The following is a 27,005-nucleotide window of genomic DNA, read 5'->3' as shown; positions in this document are numbered from 1 at the left end:
GGAGAAAGCTGATGAAGAGAGAAGTCTGTCCAAGAAGAGGTCGATGAGCTCACGTTTACCTCAGATATCATAATAATCCCACTATGGACAGCTCTGTGCCCCCCTCAAGCTCAAACCAGGTATCAGTAGAAAGATAAAAGGGGAGGAGCAGGCTAGGAAAGAGCTAGGAGTGGCTAGCAGAAAATATGGGGGAAACTCAACTATCAAAAATCCAGCTAAACAGAACCCAAGTTCTTTCTAACTGATGAAGGGAGCTTTGACTCTCGAAAGCTCAAATCCCCAAAGTATGATGTTACTGGACATAAATCTAGCTCAAATTCTGCTTTAGTGGCATTATAATTTACCTGTTTATCATTTTAAAAAGTAGTTTATAGTCTGTCTTTCTAAAGAAAATTAGAGTGTTGCTGTACCTAGAGGATTGTGACTCACTTCACCTTAACTCAATTTTAACTTATAATAGCTATTTTATCTATTTTAACTAACCTATGTAACCTAATTGTATTTTAACTTGTTTTGTCTTGATTGTATTTTATCTAAATCATGGTTGTCCCATGTCTGTGAGCCGCCCTGAGCCCGCCTTGGCAGGGGAGGGCGGGATACAAAAATAAATTTACTTACTTAGAGGACCACATTCATGGGGATGGCCTTTTTAAAATCACTTTCTTCCAGCCTAACTTGCTTATTTAATTGATTTACTCTTAGAGTTGGGAGGAATCTCCACAGCACTTTAGTTCAACCCCTGCGAACTCAAGAACTACAACTATAATATCCCCCAAAGTAGGAATCCAACCTCCCAGAATGAATAATCCATCACCTCACAAGAGAGACTGTTCCAGGGTCAAACATACTGCACCGTCAGTAAATTCTCCCTCAAATTTAAATGAAACTTCCTTTGCTGTAATTTATATCCATTAGTCTAAGCCCTGTCATCCAACAGGACTGAGAACATATCTGCCCCATCCTTCCCATGGCAAGCTTTCACATGCTGGAAGGTGACACATCACCTCACAGGCATCTTCTCCAAAGTAGGGATTCTCAGGGTTTTTTTTAAAAAAACACACATGTTCCTCATACAACGCAAAGAACTCCATGTGACAGTGATTCCACAGTGTGGTGGCTGAGAGCACTGTGGTGCCCTGCAGTGCTTTTCCTGGCAACCATTTGTTTCTGTCCTAAGGTTCTCCAAGAAGCACCCACTCAGAAATAGCTGCTTCCATCATCAGAGGTCTCTTGGCTTAGAACCTTCCAACATTTTGTACCTGCCCATTTCCTGGATGTCATTCTCTGACTATCTCCCATGGCAATCATTTTGTGGTGATTCCCATTGCCTTTTCTCAAAATTCCAATAAGTGCGCAAACTCAACAAGTTTGAGGACCTGCTACTTTGGAGGAAGAATTAGATACGTGAATAAATCCCTATACTTCTGAAAACAGGGTTATATACAGTACTGACTAACTGGTACTTAAGTCAGGCATGAAGTTAACATTGCTTCCCACCCCACCCAGTAGATTTCAAAATGTGCAGGTGGGAAGCTAAAAACCAACAATAATAAATTAAAGGACTTCTTTTTTTTGCTTTGATAACTAGGCGGGTGCTTGAAACAACTGCCCTAAACAATGCAGAGAGCCTATTTGAAGCAGGGAGGGACAGAAGTTGGTTTTCAATTTGAAGTGAGAAACAGGAGTGAGGACAGGGAGGGCAGTTCATCCAGCAACAACACCTGAATCTTTGTATGTATGTTGTGGTGGAAAGTCCCAGCTGACTTATGGTGGCCCCTGTAGGGTTTTCAAGGCAAGCATTGGTCAGAGGTTTGCCATTGCCTTCCTCTGCATAGGAACTTGGTGGTCTCTCATCCAAATATTAACCGGGGCTGATCCAGCTTAACTTCCAAGGTCTAATGAGATTGGTCTGGCCTGTGCTATCAAGGTCAAGGCATATATGTCTGTACACAGACTACATGTGGACCAAGAAGACTCCGTTGCACATGGTCAGCTCACCAGGCTCCAATCTCAGTCACAATTCATCTTCATCCTGTATTCCAACACACCAAAACTCAGGGGTGAGGGCAGATGCCTATTTGTGAATCCACTAAGCGCAGAATATTTGGAAGCTTATCTATCTTATGACAGGCATTTAGCTGTGGACTTTTAAAAACACTGACATTCTAAGTTGCCACTGCTCATATAGACTGCTCCTGCAACATGCAATCTTAGTGAGTCATCTAAGAGGAAAACTAGTCTGCCTTGCTGACATGTACTGGAATGTGCAGATGCCACTGCCAGGGTAGATGGGCATGCTCAGTGTGTAATGGAAGCCCACTGCCAGAACTGGAAATGCATTCAAGAACATTCCCTGTAATCCACAGAAACACACAAGGATCCTTGGCAGATGAGTCAGGCATTTTCACACTCACTAAACAATGCGCTTCGTGTGAAATGGCAAGATCCACTTGCAAAAAAGTTGCTGAAGTGGACTGAAACTGCATTATTTAGCATCTCTGAAAGCACCCCGAAAAGAGTTTCCTATTTATTTATTTCATTTATACCCCACCTTTCTCCCCAATGGGAATCCACAGCAACCTACATTGTGCACCACTCCTCCATTTTATCCTCATTGCAGCCCTGTGAGGCAGGCGAAGCTGACAAAGAGGGACTACTGAGCAGTCCAAAGTCACCTAGCAAGTTTCCACGGGGATTCAAAAATGGGTCCCCCAGATCCTAGTCCAACATTAACATCTGCAACCCACTGCCTCTCTAATAATGCAGTCTGAAGAGCATCCAGGAAACCATTTCATAGTATTGACGTCCACTACTTCATTTCAAAACTGTGAGTCATTCTGGTTCAAACTGGATTTGGAAGTCACAGTGGTGGCTGCCAACCTCCAGATGATGCCTGGCAATCTCCTGAGATTACAGATGATCTCCAGGAGGCCACACAGATCAGTTCACCTGGCGAAGGTGGCTGCTTTGGAAGGTGCGTGAAGCATTTTACCCCACTGAAGTCCAGTCCAGTATTTCCCAACCCAGAGCTGGCAACCTTAAGTCATAGCCTTGCCCTTGGAAATATTTCCTTCTAATATCTGAAATGGTTTCTATGTGAGAGTGAGGGAAATTATTGGCGAAGAAAGGGAAGGAAAGGTGCTCTTTGCACATGCTCAGGAATACTCTTTCCCGCCAGACTGAGATTTGAGTCACTCCCGGCAAATTTAGGACAAATTCAGCCCCATCCTCAAGACACATCCATTGACAGGCAGGGAGCCTGAGCCGAAAGCCCGCAATGGATTGGAACCCCCAAGGGCAGAGGTTCGTCATTCCTGTTCCTCTCTGCCTTTGGAGGTACACGAGGCAAGCATCCAGTACCGTCTTACCCGAGCTTTGGTGAGCGCAACCAGAGGGGGCGCAGGCGCAGTTGGACCCCCTGGGGCAGCAAATCGGAAAAGAGTTGCGCGTGCAATCCCCATAGCAACCGCGGCCCGGGCGGAGCATTGCTCGGCGCGTGGCTTTTGTAAGAAAGCCGGTTGCTGCAGGAAACAAGTAAGCGGGGAATCCTTATAAAGGTACCGTCTTTTTCCCGGGGCTTTTTGTGGAGAAAGGTGGAGACGTCTAGCAGCCGGCATAGTGGAAATGGAGTGCGAGGAAAGGAAGGAGAGAGTGCTCCTGAGTCTATGATCGGTTGCCAGTTTTTTTTTTAAAAAAGCGGAGAATACTACCCGTGGCTTTTCTTGTACAATTACGTATCTGCTGAACTTCCACCCTCCACGCCGTGATCAATCTTTACTTGTTAGCATTCTGCCTGCTGAGCTGTTGGACAAGAAACTTGCATTAGAATTCATTTGCCCTCAAGCTTGAAGAGGTTTAGGATTTCTTGCCCACTATAGATACGGTACTAACATCTTGCATATCTGCTCCTTGGAGATTTCAATTAGTTCAAGTTTGAGTAACTTCCTAGTGTATGTATTTATCATGCACTACAAAGTTTGAATTCAGTGGCACCTTTAAGACCAAGAAAGTTTTATTCAAGGTCATAGATCCAGAGAAGTTAGCCGAATTATTCTGTTGCTCAAAACAGTAGAGTCCAGTAGCACTTTTAAGACTGCCATTATTCAAGGTGCGAGCTTTCGTGTGCACACATGCTTCTATCATGCACTATGTTAATCCTGTTTGCCTATCTAACAACAGTTGGGGTTGGACTTCACCCACTCTGCATGAACTCTTTTGATAGGATCTTGTTTTAAGCCAGCCATTCTTTGCAACACCTTATGGAATTCACTGCCACAGGAGGTGGTGGCAGCTACATGCATAGATGGCTTCAAGAGGGGACTGGATAAACATATGGAGCAGGGGTCCATCAGTGGCTTTTAGCCACAGGGTATAGATGGAACTCTCTGTCTGAGGCAGTGATGCTCTATATTCTTGGTGCTGGGGGAGGGGGATCAACTGTGGGAGGGCTTCTAGTGTCCTGGCCCCACTAGTGATGACACCTGGGTTTTTGTTGGCCTCTGTGTGACAGTGTTGGACTGGAGGATCCATTGGCCTGATGTGGAATCAACTTCCGGACGAAGTGTGGGCCCTGCGGAGTCTTGATCAATTCCTCAGGGCCTGCAAGACTACTCTTTTTAAGAGGGCCTTTGCCTAAATATTGAGTTTAGATAAGATCCACTGTAGACGTATCCAGCCATTAAATTCACTGAAGATCTGAGATGTAGCACCATAAATGTTAATTTTAATAGAAATGTGGGTTTTAAATGATCGTTTATTATGTATTTATGTATGTATTTATTGAATTATATGGATATTTTATTGTATATTGAATTTATATGTTGTGAGCCGCCCTGCGCCTGCTTCGGTGGGGAGGGTGGGATATAAATTATTATTATTATCCAACATGGCTTCTCTTATGTTCGTATCTCCACCCCTTTCTAGGGTTGGCAGGTCTCCCCTGACCATTGGTGGGGCTGGGGGAGGGGTAGGGTGGCTAGATCCAGGATGGGAAACTTCTGGAGATTTGGGGATGAAGCGTGAGGAGGACTGGGACCTCAGGGGGGAATAATGTCACAGAGTCCATCCTCCAAAACATCCATTTTCTTCGGGAGAACTAATCTCTAGTCTGGAGATGAGTTGTAATTCCAGGGGATCTTCAGGTCCCACCTGGAGGCTGGCGTCCCTACCCCTTTCTGTTTTTACTTGAACTACAATTAACACTGGCCAGTTGTCCCGTCTGGACAGTCTAAAAACTACAGAGATTATCCTGGGCAGATTTCCATTTATAATCCTTCTTCCTGCACAAATAATTACTGTTTTCTATCCTCTGCTCAAGGCACTGGTGAATAAGTGGTTTATTTATTAACTTGAGGGCGGGGAGAACCTTAAGAAGTGGGGTCCATGGCCCAAAAGAAGCTTCCACAGATCTGAACTGAGGTAAACACAGCCCTGTGAAAAAGAGCATACGTGATCATTTTTTTCATCAGTAACAAATTCTCTCCCTCCCTTTCTCAGCTAGCCATGCAGGAGCCTCCAAGCCTCGACGAGCAATATTCTGAAGCCTGCAAAAGAATGGAACAGCCGGAGAACCCATTCATATTCTGTGTTCTCCAAGATGTGAAGCTAGACAGTGACATGTAAGGTGACAATAACAGGTGCTCAGCCCAACAGTCCCACCAGTCTTAAGAAGGGTGTTTAGGCTCAGTATTTTTTAAACACACACACACACAATTTTGTGCCAAGGTAACCTCAATCCCATGCTAACAATATCTGGATTCTACAATTAGAATAAATGATGCAAATAATTTGTCTATAATATAGGAGCAGAGACAAGGAGCTTTGTGAATTATTAAAGCCCTGACCAATAGACATTCTGCTCAGTTCGACTTTCCTCTTCCCCAAACATAAGAACAACCCCTCTAGATCAGTCTAGTGGTCCATGTAGTCCTGTGTCACACAGTGGCCACTCAGTTCTTCTGGAGGACCAACCATTGGGCATGGAGGTCAAGGTCTTCCCCTAATGTTGCCTCCTGGCACTAGTATTTTCAGAGTCTGACTGCCTCTGAACATGGAGGTTCCCTTTTGTCACCATGGCTAGTAGCCACTGGTAGACCTATTCTCCTTGAATCTAGCTAATCCCCTTTTAAAGCTTGTGCCTGTGGCCATCACTGCATTTTTCTGCCAATGAATCCCACAGTTTGATCACTCTCTGTGTAAAGAAGTATTTCCTGATATTTCCCCAGGTATCACCCAGTCTCTATTCTCACAGAGAGACTCCAGTCTGCAGCGTCTCTCTGCAGAATAGAACTGTCTATTCCGATGGCTCTCTATTCCGATGGCTGCCCCTTTTGTGCAATAAGGTTCTAGTGAAGGGGACTAGTGTTTCCTACAAAGCCTGCTCAGCTTTTCTGTTCTATTACAGCTGTTCGAAGGGAGGAACATGCCTAAAGTTTCCAAGGGCATTCCCGCCAACCCAGTTTGGCATGACACTGCCTAGCCAGAAATCCAGGGAGCTGGCTTCTCTGAGCTGAATGGTATGGGCTGGAGAGCTGATGTAGGACAAAGGCAGCCAAGAGCACTTTGCAGTCTTAACCATTAGAGTGTTGCATATGCTTTCATAAGCCAGAGATCATAGAATCATAGAGTTGGAAGGGACCCCCAGGTCATCTATTCCAATCCCCTGCACAATGCAGGAAATTCACAAATACCTCCCCCTGTCACTCTGATATAGGGTGGTGTCACAAGTATGTGGCTCTGCTTCAGTTCTTACCCCAATGAGCGCCTAGATATAGGCTCATTTCATCAAAAAAATTCCTCAGGAGTATTCTTCTTGTTTCCTTCACGGTTATCAGCCTCTTTTTACAATTCAGTGTTAATGCTTTCTGCAACATCTTTATTTTCTTCAGAATCTCTCATCCTCTCAGTACCACTTAAGTGTTTATATTTATACTAGAAACAAGCCAGTTCTGAACTCCTTCTCTAACCAGATGCAAAAGCCTTCTGGATTTTGCTGGCAAATTTTTATTTATTTATTTTATTTATTTATCTGAGATTTATATCCCGCCCTTCCCACTAGGTGGCTCAGGGCAGCTTACAAAATGCTCTCTACAATATTTATATTAGGAGCAAGCTGTCCCTTTAAATGGCAAATGCTCTCAGTTCATGTACTGTATTAATTTAGCAGCAAGCCAGTCTTGAACCTCTTATCAGACTCACAAGCCTTCTAGATTTTTGCTGCCTAAATGCTCTCTGCATTATTTTTATTAGAAGCAAGCCATTCCTGATTGACAGCAAAATGCTCTCAATGCTACGTAAGTGTTTAGTTTAGGAGCAAGCCAGTCCTGAACCTCTTCTCTAACCAGATGCAAAAGCCTTCTGAATTATGCTGGGGTCACTTGCCTGGAAGCAGGTAAATCAACAGCTGTAAAGAATAGTTACTTTAAAACTTGCATCTGCTGATGCTCTGCCTCCATTCAGATGAGATACTTTGGCATTTTACTAAATGTTTCTGCAAACCTTTGTGAGTTCTTTACTTTTTTGAGGCCCTGCTTTAGGGAAAGCTAACTAAACAACTCCCCTGACCCTCCCCAAACCCCTTTCTATTTACATTGTAGATTGACCAAAAACATCACTATAAAGATAGCTGGAAACAACCGGTTGATTCCTGTGGTGAAGGTTATAGATGGGGACTTCCAAGCCCTGGCTGTGGTCTTTTCAAACAATGCGTTTCTTACAGGTATGCTTCTTTATATGAGCATTCAGCCTAAGTTAATTTCTTCCACCTGCAGATTCTTTCGAGCATACATATCAAATAGTTATTGATAAGTGCCATTAACAGAAAGCAAAAACCCAGTTAGACCTAATGGAGAAGATTTGCCTGTTGTCCACCAGCTAATGTATAAAGGGGGGGGGGGATGTGGAAGTATTCATTTGTTTAAAACAAAAACATAGCATGCAGGTGAGGGAAATAAATTGGATCCCCTCCCCTCCCTTAACATCAGTTTCAGCTCTTTGCATCTTGCTTCTGCGACTGGTACTGAACTCACTGGAACTTCAAAAATCTTAAAAATCAAGGGACACTAGCCTTCTTGTGTACCTTTCTGAGACCTTGAAGATAGTTTAGAATGGAACCCATGAAGCTGCTTTATACAGAATCAGGCCCTTGGGCCATCAGAATCTGTACTGTCTACTCAGACTGGCAGTGACTCTCCAGGGCAGGGGTGGCCAAACTGCAACTCAAGAGCCACATGTGGCTCTTTCACACATATTGTGAAAGTCCCCACTGTCCCACCAGCTGGCTTGAAGAAGGCATTTGTCTCTTTAAATCACTTCTGCAAGTCAAGCCAGCCAGCAGCTTGGAGAATGCATTTAAAGTTGCTTTCTTACCAGCTTTCACTCCCTCCTCGCTCTCCCATCTATTTTCCTTCCTTCCTTCATCTTGTGGCTCTCAAACATCTGATATTCACGTCTTGCAGCTCTCAAACATCTGATGTGACTCTTACCTTAAGCAAGTTTGGCCACCCCTGGAGGTAGCTGTTTTCAAGCAGGGATTTCCTGAAGACACAAAGGTGCTTCCTGGGCTCTTGCGAAGCGCTTCCTTGTCCATTGGGGTACTCTGTTTTGAGAAACAAGGAAGGGTGCACCAAGAAAGACCTTGGTGGGCACATGGTACCCATGGGAGCCATTTTTGGGATCCTCATAAGCAAATGAAGAACTAAAGCAAAAGCTGGCTTGTGTGTAATCCAAACTGCAGACATGCTCTGAACCTCTATTGATGCTCAGGTCCTATCATTGTTCATGCAGAAGAGAGAAAGGAATAGAGGCGTTTGTAGTGTGGGTGAGCTTTCTAGCCTGGGTGGGCTTTGCATTTGCATCACAATCTTGATTGAAGCAGGTGCTGCTTGACCCCATACAGAAACAAGCAGCTGGCATTCAGTGTTGTAAATACCATGGTAAGCTGCAGTACTGCAGTCCAAGCTCTGCTCACGACCTGAGTTTGATCCCGGTGGAAGCTGGGTTCTGGTAGCCGGCTCAAGGTTGACTCAGCCTTCCAGTCTTCCAAGATCGTAAAATGAGTACCCAGCTTGCTGGGGGTAAAGTGTAGATGACTGGGGAAGGCAATGACAAACCACCCCGTTAAAAAGTCTGCCAAGAAAATGTCTGTCTACCAAAGGAGGAGGACCAAAATAGAGGCCATTCTGATCAGTGGGGGACTTAAAGTTGTAGTAGCCATCGGTATGTCCAGAGCCAGTGTTCAGCCTTTTGGGTTCAGATTCCCAGGAAGGTTCCTGGGCCTCCTTGTACCAGTTGCTCTGCCTGAGCCTAGTAAGAACATAAGAGAAGCCATGTTGAATCAGACCAATGGCACATCCAGTCCAACACTCTGTGTCACACAGTGGCCAAAAAACCCAAGTGCCATCAGGAGGTCCTTCCACTGTGAGCCCACCTCACAGGGCTGTCATGAGCAGGACCAACCTTTGGGCACACGGTGTCCTAGGCAGACTCGGGCCTGCCACACCCCCAGTTGACGTCTCCTCCATCCCCCCAGTGCCTCCTCTCCTCCAGGTCTATTTAAACACCCAGAACTGGTGCGCTCTGGGCTATCTAAAGGCCCCCCCCCCAATCAGCTGATTGGTGGGTAAAACTGCGTGGCGTACTGTCAATGCCCAGGCAGGCCAGCAGCAGCAGACCATGAAGCCTGAAAGGGCGGCTACGACACTTATGAGGAGGAGGCAGCGGCAGTGCCACGGTTGCCCTTTCAGGCTTTGTGGTCTGCTGCTGCTGACCTGCCCAGGCATTGACAGCATGCCACACGGTTTTACCTGCCAATCAGGTGATTGGCGTGGGGGGCTTGCCTTTAGATAGCCCAGAGTGCAGCATTCCACCGCTGGTTCCGGGCATTTAAATAGACTGGGGGGGGGGGGAAGGGAGAGAGCAGGAGGCTGGGAAGCAGTTTGCCGAGGGGGAGAAGGCTGAATTCGGTGCCCCCTCCCTGCCAGCGCCCCAGGCAGCTGCCTAGTTTGCCTAGTGGGCGAGCCGGCCCTGGTTGTGAGGACAAAATTGAGGAACAGCTGGCTGTATGCCAGCCTGAATTCCTTGGAGGAAGGCCAGATGAAGATGTGATTGATAAAAAGTACAGCCTGAGGAGGAAATGTTGCAGAACATCTGGTGGCTTAATACATGGACTGCGATAAAAGTGATTGTTTAATAGCATGATGTATCCTATTCTTTTCTGTATTTTTTGGCTCTTTTAGGGCTGGACCTGAGGTACAACCTGTTAACAGATGTTGGTGCAGCGTATATTGGTGCCTTTCTTCAGGTACTTCCAGTGAACATGCTGAACTCTTACTTTACAGTTGTGGATTCAATGGCTGTGAGAATTAGGGTGGAGACATGATAGGAACAAAATTGCTCCCCACCTCCCATGGATGTTCCCCATGGATGGAAAAAAACTCTAGATCTGGTGCTGCACAGAATTAAAACACAGTCAGGGCCGGCCCTGCCACTAGGCAAACTAGGCGATTGCCTAGGGCACCGGCCTCCTGGGGGCACCGAAATAGGCACCCCCCCATGTGACTTGGTGATGTTATCAGTGTGGGTGTGGGGGTGTGTGTGTGCCAGAAATTAGTCTTACCTAGGGTGGCAGAGAGTCTAGGGCCAGCCCTGAACACGGTTTATCCAGTGCCAAGGAGTGCCCCTCATGATGCCTGCTTGGAGGTCACAACATTGGTGAGCCTGTGGGAACTGTGGACATTTTGAAAATAGGAAGTAGCAACACCACAAAATGGCTGCCAGGATGGAGGGAAAGGGGACCAATCACAGAATGTTGTGAGGTTCTGAGCTAATGATGGAGACAGCTGTTCCCAAATGAGCGTTTCCTACAGATAGAAAAGGGATGCCTCCTTGGCTGTTTCGAAACCCCTCCTGCTCCAGCAAGATGGCAGAAAGCCAGGATTGGCTTTTTGCTTTTGGGAAGAAGGAAGCAGGCACCAGGAACCAATAGGAAACACTGCTTTGAAAGCAGTGATCACCTACTCAGGAGGTAGTGGGGGGCTGGATCTAGACAGCCCAACAACAGCCCAGCAAAGAGCAGTTGACCAGTTACGGGTGCCAACTTCCAGCTGTGGTTTGGAGATCTTCCAGGATTACAAATTATCTCGGGAGTACAGAGATCGGTTCCCCTGAAGAAAATGGCTGCTTTGGACAATAGACCAGAGGTGTCAAACATGTGGCCCAGGGGCTGAATGAGGCCCCCAGAGGGCTCCTATCAGACCCCTGAGCAACTGGTTGTCATCTGCTTCCTTCTGCATCACAGCTTGCTTTTCCAAACTTGCTCAATGTCACAGGAGCTACAGAGCAAAGGCTCCATTTTCTCCATTGGCTGAGGCTCCTCCCTTGGGGAGGAAGTGGGGGGAGTGGTAGCTTGCTTCAAAGGAAGCTCTGGCTCTTTCCTTCCTTCCCCAGGGGACCAGGAGGGGGAGGAGTCTCAGCGAATAGAAGGAAGAGAGGCTTGGCTCAGTAGCTCTTCTGTGCAATTGAGAGAGCCTAGATTGCATGGGTTTTTTTTAAAAAAAATGTGTTTGGCTATGTCCTTTATAAAGTTTATATCCCTGCTACCTGGCATTACATTTTATGACAGACATGGCCTGGCCCAGCAAGGTCTCATTTATGTCAGATTCGGTCCTCATAACAAATGAGTTCAACACTCTTGCAATAGATTCTGTGGTTTCACACCCTGCTTAAGTCTAGGGCTCTTTTTCTAGCAGGAGCTCCTTTGCATATTAGTCCTCGCCCCCTGATGTAGCCAACCATCCTGGAGCTTACAGTAGGCCTTGTACTAAGAGCCCTCTAAGCTCTTGGAGGATTGGCTACATCAGGGGGACATGGTCTAATATGCAGAGGAGCTCCTGCTAGAAAAAGAGCCCTTCCCCTCCCTAAAAGTCAGTTTGGTGCAGTGGTTAAGTGTGTGGACTCTTATCTGGGAGAACCAGGTTTGATTCCCCACTCCTCCACTTGTACCTGCTAGCATGGCCTTGGGTTAGCCATAGCTCTGGCAGAGGTTGTCCCTGAAAGGGCAGCTGCTGTGAGAGCCCTCTCCAGCCCCATCCACCTCACAGGGTGTCTGTTGTGGGGGAGGAAGGTAAAGGAGATTATGAGCCGCTCTGAGACTCTTCAGAGTGGAGGGCGGGATATAAATCCAATATCTTCTTCTTCTTCTAAAACACCCCTCCCCCAACAAAAATGTAGAAATCTCCCAAACTGGAGTTTTCAACCCTCTGTCCAATAGAAGGTACTGGCTGCAGTTCTTCCATTCAGAACCAGAGATGTGCTGCCCCTGGCTGTGTTTAACTGGGAATTAAACGTACAGTTTCTGGGTGGCAAGAGGTTTGGGGGAGGGGGGATAACAGAGATAAGTGTGATAGTGAACTCTGTGCATCAGCAACCACCTGGATTTGTGCCTCTTGTAGGACAATCATACCCTTCGTTACCTCAACCTGATGTTTAATGACATTGGCACTGCTGGAGCAGAATCCATAGCTAAAGCGCTGCGTGTGAGTACTGAACCCCTCTGAGGGGACATTGACTACTTTGGTGGGTTTTTTAAAAAAAAAATTGGCAAAAAATGCAGTCAGCCATATTAGTTGCTTGGGGGAGGGGGGAAGAAACAGCAATGGCTGCAGAGGATCAGTTGCAACCTTATGAAATACTGCAAAAGCAGATCAGATTTATCTTCAGGGTGGATATTGAGCAAAGCTAAGTGAAAAGGGGATGGGGGGAAAGAGGTGCTGGACACCATTTAAAAAACCCGTCTGGAGTTTGGAATAGTCTTAAAAGGAATTTGAGGGAGAAGAGAAAACTGAAGTGGGGGCAGAAGGAGGAGGCACAGCTGGGGTTGGGTGGGATGATACGTGTGGCCAGGGCTTTTTTTTTTTAGCAGGAGCCCTTTGTATATTAGGCCACACCCCCTGATTTAGCCAATCCTCCAAGAGCTTAATGTAGGCCCTGTACTAAGAACCCTGTAAGTTCTTGGAGGATTGGCCACATCAGGGTGTGTGTCCTGATATGCAAAGGAGTTCCTGCCACAGAAAAAACCCTGCACGTGGCCAGAAGCTGCAGAAGTGAAAAAAAGCGGAACTTGCAAGATGAGTTGCAAAAGATCGTAGCTGTAGGTTGCAGAGCTATCAAGAGACAGCTGAGCTTGCTTAAGCCAGTAAGTGGAACTATGGATGGGAGTGGTCTTCACTTCACATTGCAGTATGGGGGGAGCTGTGGTGCAGTGGCAGGACATCTGTTTTGCATGCAGGAGGTCCCAGGCTCAGTCTCTGGCACCTCCATTTTAAAACTGTCAAAGAACTAGTGAAGGCAAAGGCTTTTCTTTGTCAAGCTGGGTCTCTAGAACAATTTTTTTAATGCACAGAGCTACAGTTCCATTTGTTTTGCAGATTATACAGGTTTGCGAGAAAGTTGCAAGAAAATAACTGACCTTTTTCATGCCTAGAGGAATGAAACTCTGACGCACCTAAGAATGACAGGCAACAAGATTGAAAACAAAGGGGGGATGTACTTTGCGGCGATGTTACAGATCAATGCAACCCTGCAGAAGTTAGATCTCGGAGATTGTGATCTGGTGAGCAAAATCGAAGCAGCGTTAAGGGCTATTTCACCTTACAAGGTCCCCGTGCTTCTGATCCATTGCTGGTCCTGTCAATAGGAAGATGATATTGGATTTATACCCCACCCTACACTCTGAATCTCAGAGTCTCAGAGCAGCTTACAATCTCCTTTACCTTCTTCCCCCACAACAGACACCCTGTGAGGTAGGTGGGGCTGAGAGAGCTCTCAGTAGCTGCCCTTTCAAGGACAGCTCTGCAATAGCTATGCTGACCCAAGGCCATTCCAGCAGCTGCAAGTAGAGGAGGGGGGACTCAAACCCGGCTCTCCCAGATAAGAGTCCGCACACTTAACCACTACACAAAACTAGCTCTCCCAGAAGTATGCTGGGAGGTCTGTGCATGGAACAGAATTCCCAGCTGCTGTGATTCACAGGACTGAGGCTGTGGAGGGGCTGTGGCTCAGTGGAAGAGCCTCTGCTTTGCAGGCAGAAGGTCCTGGGTTCAGTCTGTAGTATCTCTCATTTAAAAGAACCAGGCAGTATGTGATGTGAAAGACCCCTGCCTGAGACACTGGAGAGCTTCTGCCAGCCTTAGTACTGACTTTGATGGACCAGTGGTCTGATTCAATATAAGGCAGATTCATGAGTGAGGTGGGGGTGAGGAGCTGGCCAGCTGACAAAGGTCAGAAATGGAGGGGGGGGGATACCCTTAGGAGGCCACATATAGAGAAGGGAGCTGCACATAAATAAGAACAGTGCGGATAAAAAAAGGTGGAAGTTCTTGATCCCATTTGAAATAACCAGCTCCATCTTTGGCTGTGGGTCTGTAGTCCATATGAATTTATGCTGGTTTAAAGATATGCCTTTGTTAGCTTATCTGGGAGGGGTGTGTGTGTGTGTGACCTCCAAACGCAGTGAGCAAAGCTGAAGTCTTTAAAAGCAATTTCCAGAGCTGGTTTCTCAGTTACTTCCCTCCATCCCATGGAAGGTAGATCAAGATGGGTATTTATTGTTGTTGTCGCCATCATCATCATCATTAGATTTATATCCCGTCCATTCTACAAAGACTCAAGGTGGCTAACAGCAAAATAAACAAAGGCAACATTTGTAAACAATATTAAAACATTAAAACAATCAAATAAAATCACAGTGGTACTACTACTTCAATTCCAGGCAGGATCGTATTGTGTCTTCCTTTCTCCGAAGCCGTCAGATCCTAAGCAGTTGGTACTAATGCACAATAGGTCCAGGTGAGGTGGCAGCCCTCTCCTATTTAGGTGTCATATGCCATCCAGAACAATTCAGTCTTGCAGACCCTGTGGAATTGCGATAGGTCCTGCAGGGCCCTGATGGCTTCTGGGAGGGTGTTCCAGATTATTGGGGCTGCCACCTAGAAGGCTCTGGTGGAATTTAGCCTAGCCTCTTTTAGCGCAGGGATGACGAGAAGATTTTGGGAACTTGATCAAAGTGCTGTCTGGGGAACATGTGGGGCAAGGCGGTCCCGCAGATAGATATGTAGCCATGTTAATCTGACTGTAGCAGTAGGAAAGAGCAAGAGTCCAGTAGCACCTTCTTTTTCAGGTATCTGAAGAAGCAAGCAGTGACTCACAAAAGCTCATCCCCTGCCACAAATTTTGTTAGTCTTTAAGGTGCTCCTGGAGCTTTGCTCTTTTTCCCCATGAAGATCTGAGTGTCAAAACATTCCAGGTTTGTTTGTTTTTTAATTTGGGGGGAGGGGTGTTCCCTTTCAATTCTGGTTTGGTTCTGGCTCATTTGGTCTTGATATGCAGAGTAACTTCTGTGTTGACTTCCATTTTGGTGTACTGGACTTCTTTTGTGCTCTTTATTTCCAGCGAACGCAGAGCTTGATAGCATTTGCAACAGTTTTGAGTCACAACACATCTGTCAAAGCCATAAACCTGAATCGGCCAATCCTGTACAGTGAAGAGGTAAGTCTCACACATCTTCTTGCCTGATTCAGAACCTAGAAAATTTGAAATCAAAAAAGTCTCTGAGAAAATAACAGAAAGGCAAAAGCCCCATGGTAATTTATTACTGTCTGTTCAGCTCTACATTTTTTCATCCATACTTTCCCCTTATTATAACTTTGGCTACTTCCACATGGGAATTTTATATTTATTTGGGCACTTCAGGGGTCATGGCTCAGTGGTAGAGCATCTGTTTGGCATGCAGAAGGTCCCAGGTTCAATTTCTGGCATCTTCAATAAAAAGGACCAGGCAGTAGGTGATGGGAAAGACCTCATAGTAATATAGAAAATCTGAATGTTATCTTTACTGATCTGGGCATAGCTTGAGTCTGATACTCTCTGAATCTGGACCCTGTGTGAGGTTGATTACAAACACGCCTTTTTAGGGGAACCTATGACTTCAGGCAGAGAGCGTCCATGTGGACTCTCCACCCACAGCCGCTATAGAGAGGGCAGCAAAGTTAAGCTCTGTAGTTCCTCCCTCTCAGCTCTTTAAAGGGCTCCCCTCCCCCTGTTCCCCAACTGAGCTGGTCTGTGTCATTATAGCACAGCCTGGCCAGGAGAGAAAAAAGGAGGAGGGCAAGAGGGGGTTCAGCCTGTGAGGGGCAATGGAGTCACACCTGCATTTCTGCAATTTTATGCATTCACCTATGTGTTGAATAAAGTGGGAGTCCACCTTAAAGTAGCACCTTTAAGACCAACAAAATTTTATTCAGAATGTAAGCTTTCATATGCATGCATACTTCCTCAGACAATGGAATGGGGTACAGTGAGCAGAGCTACTTATAGCTAGTAGGCAGTGGTTTAGAATGCAAAGTGGTACAAAGTTAAAACCCAATGGCAAAATAGTGGCATTTGCAATAATTTCACTATTTTGCCATTGTATTCTAACTTTGTACCACTTTGCATCCTATAGCTATAAGTAGCTCTGCTCATACCTCATTCCATTGTCTGAAGAAGTATGCATGCATACGAAAGCTTACTTTCTGAATAAAATTTTGTTGGTCTTAAAGGTGATACTTGACTCCTACTTTGGTCTGCTGCTTCAGACCAAGACGGCTGCCCACCTGGATCTATCTATGTGTCGAATGTTTTCCCTCTGGGAATTGGGAGGAGACACCTTCTCACTAAAAGGAGAGGGGGAGGTGTGTGTGCAGAGGCGGTATCGGCAGACCATGAGGCTCTTCAGCTACCGAGGCCCAGGGCTTCTGCTGAGCCCCACTACTACTGGGGCCCACTACTACCCTACTACCCCAAGGGGGGCACAGCAGTGGGCAGGACAGAGCCCACTTTGCACTTTCTGCATGTGCCTCCCCCAAAAAACTTGGAACCAGCCCTATCTGAGTGTTTGTACTGAAAAACAGCAGATAACACTTTGGAAGTGACAGTGCTGTGCTGAAGACCTTGGAGGTGCAAGATTTCTCACTGGGAAGCTGGTGTGAAGTAGCAGATCTGCTGTCTCACAGGAAGGCCTTTTTAACTGTGCTTTGTAAATCAACAGTTTCCAAGATGTCAGACATCCTCCAGAGCTTGCTAGTCCAAAATTAATGAACTAATTTGCTCACTACTTCAGCTATCTTATTGCTTGTGGCTATGCCAACTGAAACACCTTTGACGATTAACAGAATTCACTCCAGATCAGCATAGGAGATTTACATAATGGCATTCAGGGCTTTTTTTGTAGCAGGAACTCCTTTGCATGTTAGGCCACACTCCCCTGATGTAGCCAATCCTCCAAGAGCTTACAAGGCTCTTCTTACAGAGCCTACTGTAAACTCTTGGAGGATTGGCTACATCAGGGGTGTGTGGCCTAATGTGCAAAGGAGTTCCTGCTACAAAAAAAAAGGCCTGATGGCATTTAAAGGCAAAAAAACACAACAAGACGAAGAAGACTACAGATTTATACCCCGCCATTTCTCTCTGAATCAGAGACTCAGAGTGGCTTACAATCTCTTATATCTTCTCCCCCCACAACAGACACCTTGTGTAGTGGGTGGGGCTGAGAGGGCTCTCACAGCAGCTGCCCTTTCAAGGACAACTCCTGTGATAGCTATGGCTAACCCAAGGCCATTCCAGCAGGTGTAAGGGGAGGAGTGGGAAATCAAACCCGGTTCTCCCAGACAGGAGCCCTTACACTCAACCACTACACCAAACTGGCTCTCAGTGACATTTGTATGTACTTAACATGCTATCCATGGCATTGCAGAATTTGCAGGAGCAGAGATGCCTCCCCTGTGCAGAGAAGGAGATGCAAATGCATGACTGTGTATCCACATTTGCACTGCTCAGTCAGGACTGCGTTACAGTCAGTTGCACTGCTGTGCACACCTGTCTTCCTGGCTGCATGCAGAGAGGGGTGTGGGATGTGTGCGTCTCCTGGTCAGCGGAACGCCTGATGTGTTCAAGTTGTGATTGTAAAAATTGATCTGCAGGAAGAGTCCACTGTCCACATCGCCCTGATGCTGAGAACCAACAGCGCTCTCGTTGAACTGCATTTGTGTAAGCATGAAATGAAGAATTTTGGCATCGAACGCTTGTGTGATGCACTGTATGAAAACCGCAGCCTGAGATATCTTGATCTCAGCTGGTAAGAGTGGTTTAAATCATTCAAATTTAGTTTGCCATTGCAGTAATCTACGATGCATAAAAAAGAGAAAGCAGTTAAGATCTATTCAGGTGGGTAGCCATGCTGGTCTGAAGCAACAGAATACAGTTTGAGTCCTGTGGCACCTTCAAGAACAACAAAGTTTAATTCTGGGCATAAATTTTCATAAAATCTTCAGATACATTGAAACAAGACTTCCTCAACCGTTACATAGAGCAGGGGTGGCCAAACCTGCTTAACATAAGAGCCACATAGAATAAAAGTCAGATGATCGAGAGCCGCAAGATATGAATGTCAGGTATTTGAGAACTGCAAGACAAGAAGAAAGGAAGGAAAATAGATGGGGGGAGAGGTGGAAAGAAAGCAACTTTAAATGAATCCTCCAAGTCGGCCAGGGAGTGGGGGCTTTGAGAGCCACACAATATGTGTGCAGGAGCCACAATTTGGCCACCCCTGAAATAGAGGTAGAGAGAGGGTGGGAGGAGTTAGTTGCCAGAAAGGGCTAGTTAGAGTCAAGATGCATAAGTAACTGAGCGATAACCATTACATATAGGTGGGGGATTTAGTTGCCAGGAAGGGCTAATTAGAGTCAAGATGCATAAGTAACTGACTGATATGTAAAGCTAAGATTGGATTAAATCAGTTTTTAAGACCTGGGAATAGCAGCAAATTAGTATACAGATAATAAAATAGTTAACAAACAGATCCAAGATTCAGACTTCGATCTCACATCGTTTTGAGTCCAGTGGCACCAACAAAGCTTAATTCTGCAGCAGTGTGCATGGATACAAAAGCCTACACCCAGAATCAAACTTTGTTGGTCTTGAAGATGCCCCTGGACTCAAATTTTGTTTTGTTGCTTTGGACCAAGACCTCTACCCACCTGAATCTTAGTTCTTTTCTTAACTCTTTTATTATCTGCTTATTTACTGCTTTTCCCAGGTCTTACCAACTGCTTTAATCCAATTTTAGCTATCCATATTGCTCAGTTACTTATGCGTCTTGACTCTAATTAGCCTTTCCTGGCAACTAACCCCCCTCCCCATCTGTATGTAATGGCTGAGGAAGTCTTGTTTCAGTGTATCTGAAGAAGTGTGTGTGCACACAAAAACTTATGCCCAGAATTAAACTTTGTTGGTCCTAAAGGTGCCACTGGACTCAAACTTTGTTCAGTTAAGATCATGACCGATTCCCCACTAGCCTTATGGCGTTCTCACGCTCCTCTTCTCTGCAGGGCTTCCATCGGATTTCACATTGTCTGCCCTTGGGCTGCATCTAGCTTCGCCTTTTTCGCATGGCAAAGTAGAAACTGCTTTTAGAGGATCTTGTTTGGTGCGCAAAAGAGGTGAAGCGAGTTACAGCCCTGGGGCAGATAGTGTGAAATCCAAAGGAAGCCCTGCGGAGAAGAGGAGAATGAAAGAGGCATAAGGCTAGTGGGAAATCAGCCCTACTTATCATTAGCTGCTAACATCTTTTAAAATTCAGGGTTATTTCTGAATATCTGTGCCCAAGAACAACAGATATGCAACGATCAATCATATTGTAGAGCACTTCAAATTAGCTGAGTAATATGTCCAAAAGCCTTGTAAAGGTTGTTAACATTGCTGGCCAATATTGCATATAGGAGAAGAAGTGGGGGATATAGGAGGATTGAAGCTTAGAGGACAATGGTTTGCCCTCCTAAGGCCACCCTGTAAGTTCAGAGCAGGTTTGTTCAGGAGACTGTTGACTTTCACTTTTAGACATCAAAGTACTCAAATCTTACATGGCCCACCTATGGTCAAACTACTGGTTACATCTGTGATTGGATCATCTCATTGTTTCAGTTTTTACTTAAAGGCAGAAGCAAAATTGGATCAAAGGAACAGCATTGGAAGAAAAGGTGCTTAACCCTTCTACCCCCATGCCACTGCCCAAGGCTAAGTTGCCTTTCAGACCCTGCTATTGGCTCTTCCTTGGGAAACATAGAGGTAAATGGGGGTAGTTTGCCTTTATTCTGCATGTCTGCAGTTACTCTTCTGGGGCTGGATCTGGCAGCTCCTTAGTGGAAGCAGCATGGAATTTTGCCTTGTTCCTCTTTACCCAGCAGCAGCCTTTTCTGACGCTCCAGAAAGTTTTCACAGGATCATACTGTCCAGGGGTGGCCAGATTTGCTTAACATAAGGAAGGCAGGCAGGCAGACAGGCAAATAGATGGGGAAGGGAGGAAGTAGGAAGAGGTGGAAAGAAAACAACTTTAAATGCATTCTCAAAGCTTCCAGCTGGTTTGGCTTGGAGAAGTTATTTAAAGAGGCAAATGCCTTCTCCAAGCAGGCCGATGTGATGGTGGGTCTTTGAGAACCAAACAATATATGTGGAAGAAGCCACATGTGGCTCCTGAGCCACAGTTTGGCCACCCCTGATTATAGTCCATGTGGACAAACAGCCATGCAGAGGACAGGGAATTGCTTCTGTCTTTCAAAAGCACAGCTCTGCTGAATGAGGAAGAAGTTTCACCTCTTCCACATCTCACGGAATGCCCCACCCACTGACTTGTCCTGCCATCCTTTCTCCTTGCAGCCCTGGAAATCAACTTTCTGGGGGCTGGAAGAGTGTGTTGGGAAAAGGGACTGTGGTTAAAAACTGGGATCTGCTCAAAGCTTCTTACACTGGATCTGACACCTGACAACACCCCCAAAATCTCCCAATATCCCAGGAGAGCTGTTCAGCAAAGTATATCATACACACAATGTTTTGCCTTTGTGACCGAAGAACAGATCTATCTGCTTTCTCTTTTCAGTAACAAAATTACTCGAGACGGAGTTAGATTTTTGGGAAAGCTGTTAAAACTGAACAACACCCTGGAAATCCTGGATCTCAATTTTAACAGGATAGAAGATGATGGCGCTTTCTACCTTAGCGAGGCCCTGGCACTTCAAAACCGGACGCTTCAAGCGTTAGTATACACGTCTCTCACCTCCAGAGTCAATTTCCCTTAGAGCAAGCATTTAGATACGGCAGCACAGACAGGTGGGAATGTAATTGGTTATTTATTGGACTGTTATCCTGTCTGTCCTGTAAGGTGCATGCTTCCCTCCTCCCTGTGTGTTTATAACAGCCTTGTTAGGAGGGTTAGGCTGAGAAAGTGTGCAAGCCCCAGACTGCTCAGTCATGTAGCAAAGTGGGGATTTCAGTCTGGCACTAGGCCTGATGTGATGTAATGTAATGACTGAATAAGAGCACTTTAAAGAGGCCGTCAGGGTTTGTAATCTTTTTAATGTAACTGATTTTATATATATATATGTATTTGTTAATGTTGTACGTCGCCCAGAGCCTGGCACTAGCTGGGATAGGGCGATTCATCAAATGCAATTAATAATACCAACAACAACAAGAACAACAACAACAACCCTATGGGAGAGAAATGAATTCATGCTGCTGATTAAACTGGAGAAGACAGCAATTTGCAGGGCTAGCCCAAGAAACTTGGAGAGAAGTCCTAAGCGGGTCTACTCAGAATCCTATTGAGATCTGTTCAGTGGGGCTTCCTCCCAGGAGTGTATTCTTAAGAGTGTACTGTTACCCTTCAACATGGTGCAGCTGCATGCAGCCCAAGAGCCCGTCCAGGGCTGGCCCTGCCACTAGGCAAACTAAGTGAATTCACTGCCACAGGAGATGATGGCAGCTACAAGCTTAGGCAGCTTCAAGAGAGGATTGGATAAGCATATGGAGCCGAGGTCCATCAGTGGCTATTAGCCACAGAGTATTGTTGGAACTCTCTGCCTGGGGCAGTGATGCTCTGTATTCTTGGTGCTTGGGGGGGGCACAGTGGGAGGGCTTCTAGTGTCCTGGCCCCACTGGTGGACCTCCTGGCTTTTTTTGGCCACTGTGTGACACAGAATGTTGGACTAGATGGGCCACTGACCTGATCCAACACGGTTTCTCTTATGTTCTCATTGCCTAGGACATCGGCCTTCTGAGGGTGCCAAATTGGGCGCCCTCCCATGTAACTTGGTGACATTATCAGTGCGGGTGGGGGTGGTGGTGCCAGAAATTAGCCTTGCCTAGGGTGCTAGACAGTCTGGGGCTGGCCCTATCTTAGTGCCCTCTGTAATGTTGCAAAGAATTTTGGGATGTATGTCTTGAATCGCATGCTGCTTCACTGGATCCCGTAAAAATACAAGAAGTAAGTGTAGAAGAAAGTAATCAAAGTTGCATGGGAGTTTTTGCAGGTCCTTTGGAAATAAACCACCTCTGGTGAATAACCCGCTTTTCCTTTGTATCTTCCATAGGTTATCAGTTACAAACAACAACATAACCGGGGAAGGACTGGTGGCGCTTGCTGATGCAATGAGAACAAACGAAGTACTTTCTTATATCTACATTTGGGGAAACAAGATTGATGAACCCACATGTGTGGTATGACTCCCTTTTGAGTTATTTCCTCCTTGCAGTTTTCTTCTGAGGGTTGATTCACATGGTATAAAGGCCACAAGGACTGTGTGCATCCTAGGAGCACACAGGCCCAAGTTGGATTGAGACAGTGGCACATGGCAAAAGGGAGGTGAAGGCCACCCCCTTGCAGTTCTTCTGGCCCAAATCAGCCCCAACAAGCTGTCATTGCAGAAACTTACAAATACTGATGGCTGCATATAAAGTTCCCCAATGGGAAATAGTTACTCTGGAGCCACTTCAGATCAGAAAAACAGAACAAGGAGAAGCTTAAGCCCTCTCTCTCTCACTGCATGCTGTGGTCCCAAACCAAGGCCTTTTTTGAGCAGGAACACAGTTCTAGCTGGCTTGGTGTTGGGGGTGTAGCCTAATGTGCAAATGAGTTCCTGCTGGGCTTTTTCTACAAAAAGAAGCCCTGTCCCAAACCAAACCGAGCCCAAACAGTTCCTGCTAAACAATGGTGATGTCAGGAGGTGTGGCCTAATATGCAAATGAGTTCCTGCTGGGCTTTTTCTACAAAAAGAAGCCCCGTCCCAAACCAAACCGAGCCCAAACAGTTCCTGCTAAACAATGGTGATGTCAGGAGGTGTGGCCTAATATGCAAATGAGTTCCTGCTGGGCTTTTTCTACAAAAAGAAGCCCTGTTCCAAACCAAACCAAGCCCACACTCACTTGGGAATCAAGTTCCAGTCATGGAATCTCAGTGCAGATGTGGTTGGAACTCCTCATATGATTGCCAACTTCCAGGTGCTGGCTGGACATTTCCTGGGATTAGAACTCCAGACAGAGATCAGTTCCCCTGGAGAAAATGGCTGCTTTGTTTGGTGGCCTTTGTGGCAATGTACTCTGTTAAGGTCCCGTCCATGCCCTCCTCAGACTATACCCCCAAAATCTCCAGGAACCTTGGATGCAGGTTGAAATGTAAAAGTAGTCTGTATTGACAGCATTAGCCTAGAGCACTGGTTGCTTTCCTAAATGCAACCAGAAGGAGATTATCTAATAGAAACATGCTTATGAACCTGGGGCGCATGTTGTCACATATGTAGATGGTGGAATGAAATGTCTTATTTTTGTCTTCATCACCTGCATCAATTGAAACTGACAACAGTTGCTGCAGTCAACACAGAGTACCTAAGCAGGCTGGTGACTGTTGTATTTTCATTTGAAAGAAAAGACTATGTTGATTGTGGATTTGTGATATCAAGATTGAGAATATGCACTGAATTCAAAAACAAAAGGGACTGTAATGCATTCTTGAATAACTGAAATACATTATAGATATACATAGCTTTGTAACACAATGTTGCATATAGTCCTGCCAAATTTCCAGGTGGTGACAGGAGATCTCCTGGGATTAGAACTCCAGACGGAGATCAGTTCCCCTGGAGAAAATGGCTGCTTTATTTGGTTGCCTCTGTGGCAGTGTAGCCTGTTGAGATTCTGCCCATGCCCTCCTCTGACTGTATCCCCAAACTCTCCAGGAATTTCCCAGCCTGTAGTAGCTGGCAACCCTGTGCATGGGGAACACAATGTGTAAAATGTCAGTTGGCCCTTACATGAGGAAGCTGAAGCCCAGCAGAACCATGGGTGCATTTCCTGCATCATATGACCTCTTGCAGAGGCAGGTTGGGTTGCATCCCTCTGCTCTGGGCAGGGCTGAGCTTGCTACTCTTTGCAGTTTGTGTTGGTGGCAGTGGACTCAGGTTTGCTTGGAAGCAGAGGGGTGTGTGTGTGAGAGAGAAAGTCTTTCTGCACATCCAAGCAAGATGCTACTGAGTTGGCTGCCTTGAGCTTGGGAGCACAGAAGGCCCCAGCAACTCCATGGAGTTGGCGGCGCCTGTTCTGAAACACCTACGGCTGAGGAAGCCATTTGTGGAAGCCATCTGGCTCCCACTCCCCTGATTGTGCTGGATTTTTACTGTTTTGGCTTGGTAGCAGTGTGGCTGTTCAAAGCAGCAGTGTGGCTAAGAGATGCAGCTGCCTACAGGGACTGAGTAAAGGAGATTTCACAGACAGGGTGAGGAGATACCAAAAGATGCCTCTCTCCCATTGCCTCCCCCTTTTAGGACCTTTTGCTTTATCTCCTCCTTTCCTGTTCCATGCCCCCAAGTTTTCCCCCTCCCACGCTTCTCACATTTTTGCCAGCAGCCGTGCCTGTTTGCGGCTTGCCTCCTTTCCAATCCCAGCTCAAAGCTCACCTCTTCCAATAAGACTTTGTCACCTGTCCTTGCTGCAGTTAAAACTTATCTGCTGTAGAACTGAATCTGTGCAAGTGGTTACTCTCAACCTTGCATCCTCCTTTCCCCCTCCTTTTCCTTGTCTCACCCTCTGTCATCTGTGTTTCAGACAGAATTTAGATAGTTCAGCTTTTCCATGTTGAACTTACTCCATGTTGAACTTACTCCATGAGGGTGGTTTTCAGCAGCATTTTTCTGCACATTTGCTCTCCTTCTGCATTGTCGCAAAGGTACAGCTCCACAAGGGGAGAGGCTTGAGACTTACTTTTTTTAAAAATTAAAGCTGGGAACTCAGAACCTGCTAAACCTATCTTTATTGATATTTTAGTGGCTTTTTTTTTTTTTAATCAGAACTGAAACCACTTATTTTCAGGGCAGAAGTGAGGAGAGGGCATTTTTTATGACAATGCCACCAGTCCAGTCATGGAAAAGTGAGCTGGAGGTGGGTAGGAACAGGAGGGGCAAAGAAAACTGACAAAAACGTGATGCATGAGATAGGTAGCCATGTTAGTCTGTATGTAGCAGTAGAAAGGAGCAACAGTCCAGTAGCACCTTAAAGACAACCAACATTTGTGGCAGGTTCTCTGAAGAAGTGAGCAGTGACTCACGAAAGCTCAGACCCTGCCACCAATTTTGTTAGTCTTTAAAGTGCTACTGGACTCTTGCTCTTTATTATACATGAGGGAAAAGTTGACTCTGAATCGGCTTTCTGAAAAGACTGGGATAAAAGTGGCATCAAAAGAGCCAGAAAAAACCCCAAAGTGAAAACTAAAGCCAGAAGTTGGGAGAAAAACTGAAGCAGCAGAGGGCCAGAACTGATAAGAAATCCTATGTGGAAAAGTGCTCAGATGCAAGGACTGGTCTTATTTTACTTTTGTAAAGCATCATGTACCTTGATACCGCATTTATGCATATGCATTGATGTGTATGGTATCAGGAACCATATATGTATACAGAAAAATAAAGAATTTTCAGTTTGTTTTTGCAAATGTACTATGTGGACTCAAATAGGAGGGCAATACATAATTTTTGCTAATCCTCCTGTTCTTTGCTCTTCTATCATGTCCCATAGTCTTGGCTCCCAGCATGCCATTGAAAAACTTAACTGTGACTGAAGAAAGCAGAAGCCAATCATTCATCTAAAAATACTTTTATAATCTCCCTTATACAAGGTTGCCAGCTCTGGGTTGGGAAATACCTGGAGATTTTGTGGGTGGAGCCTGAAGAGGACTGGGTTTGGGGAGGGGCTTCAGTGGTGTAGAATGCCATAGAGTCCCCTTTCCAGAGTGGCCATTTTCTCCAGGTGAACTGATATCTAGGTCACCTGGAAATCAGCTGTAATCCAAAATCTCCAGCTACCACCTGGAGGTTGGCAACCCTATTTTATCATTTAATGTGAAACTAGGTCTTTGCATCACATCTGGTTCTGGCCTGAGAATACAGCTGCATGGTGTCTTGTGCCTCTTAGGCTTTTACAGACTTACTTCAAAGCGGCCGCCTGAAGCCGACCAGCACAGATGTCGAGCCGTATGTAGTGGACGGGCGCACGTATCTGGCTGAACTCTCCCATGGCCTCAAGAGACATTACTATTGGACACCAAGCTACGGACAGCCTGATAACCAGGATGCCAATGCTTCTCTGGCTATAGCTCCTGTTGCGGAGCATTTGTGAATCAGATGGTTCGTTTTCTTACTGGATGGGCATATGGGATTTTTATAACTTGGGCCTCGATTTAGAACAGCTACATCTTGTTCCTTGGAAAGCTCATTTTTGCAGGCACAAAAGGCTGTATTGTAATCATTCCATTGACCCACAATTGGGGGGTTCAGTGCTTGGGGGCTCTAAAGTCAGCTGCAGTTAGTGTAAACCAAATGACTAATTCACTAATTTCAGCTCTATTAGAACAATAATGCAGTAAGATTTACTACAACAGTACAATGCATTCTTTGTGTTAATTACTTTGAAGGTAAGGCTGCAGTCCTTTAGAAATAAGGGCCACTTATCAGTAGGATTTAGTGTCACATAAATTTGCTTCTTTTGGGTGAAGATGCTTGATTATTTTTATTAATGTCTTTCTAAACTAGTTTTATATTAAGAATGGTTGTTGTTTTAAGCACTATTCACAATATGATCCTTTGGGAACACTTTCT

General features: G+C 45.7%; 1 protein-coding gene across 1 annotated transcript; it reads left to right on the top strand.

Moving 5' to 3' along the window:
• Nucleotides 1–26,603, top strand: LRRC34 (leucine rich repeat containing 34). Its single transcript, XM_060242481.1, has 11 exons — nucleotides 1–119; nucleotides 5,497–5,618; nucleotides 7,596–7,717; nucleotides 10,236–10,300; nucleotides 12,450–12,533; nucleotides 13,481–13,609; nucleotides 15,448–15,543; nucleotides 18,015–18,169; nucleotides 20,966–21,121; nucleotides 22,458–22,584; nucleotides 26,323–26,603. The coding sequence occupies exons 1-11, from the start codon at nucleotides 84–86 to the stop codon at nucleotides 26,524–26,526; spliced, it is 1,296 nt and encodes a 431-aa protein (XP_060098464.1). The 5' UTR covers nucleotides 1–83; the 3' UTR covers nucleotides 26,527–26,603.
• Nucleotides 26,604–27,005: the final 402 nt, after the last annotated feature.

The sequence above is a fragment of the Heteronotia binoei genome, chromosome 6, assembly GCF_032191835.1.
Source record: "Heteronotia binoei isolate CCM8104 ecotype False Entrance Well chromosome 6, APGP_CSIRO_Hbin_v1, whole genome shotgun sequence".
NCBI classification, from domain to species: domain Eukaryota; kingdom Metazoa; phylum Chordata; class Lepidosauria; order Squamata; family Gekkonidae; genus Heteronotia; species Heteronotia binoei.
The sequence above is the reverse complement of the archived record's forward strand: the minus strand, read 5'-3'. Positions and strand labels throughout refer to the sequence as shown.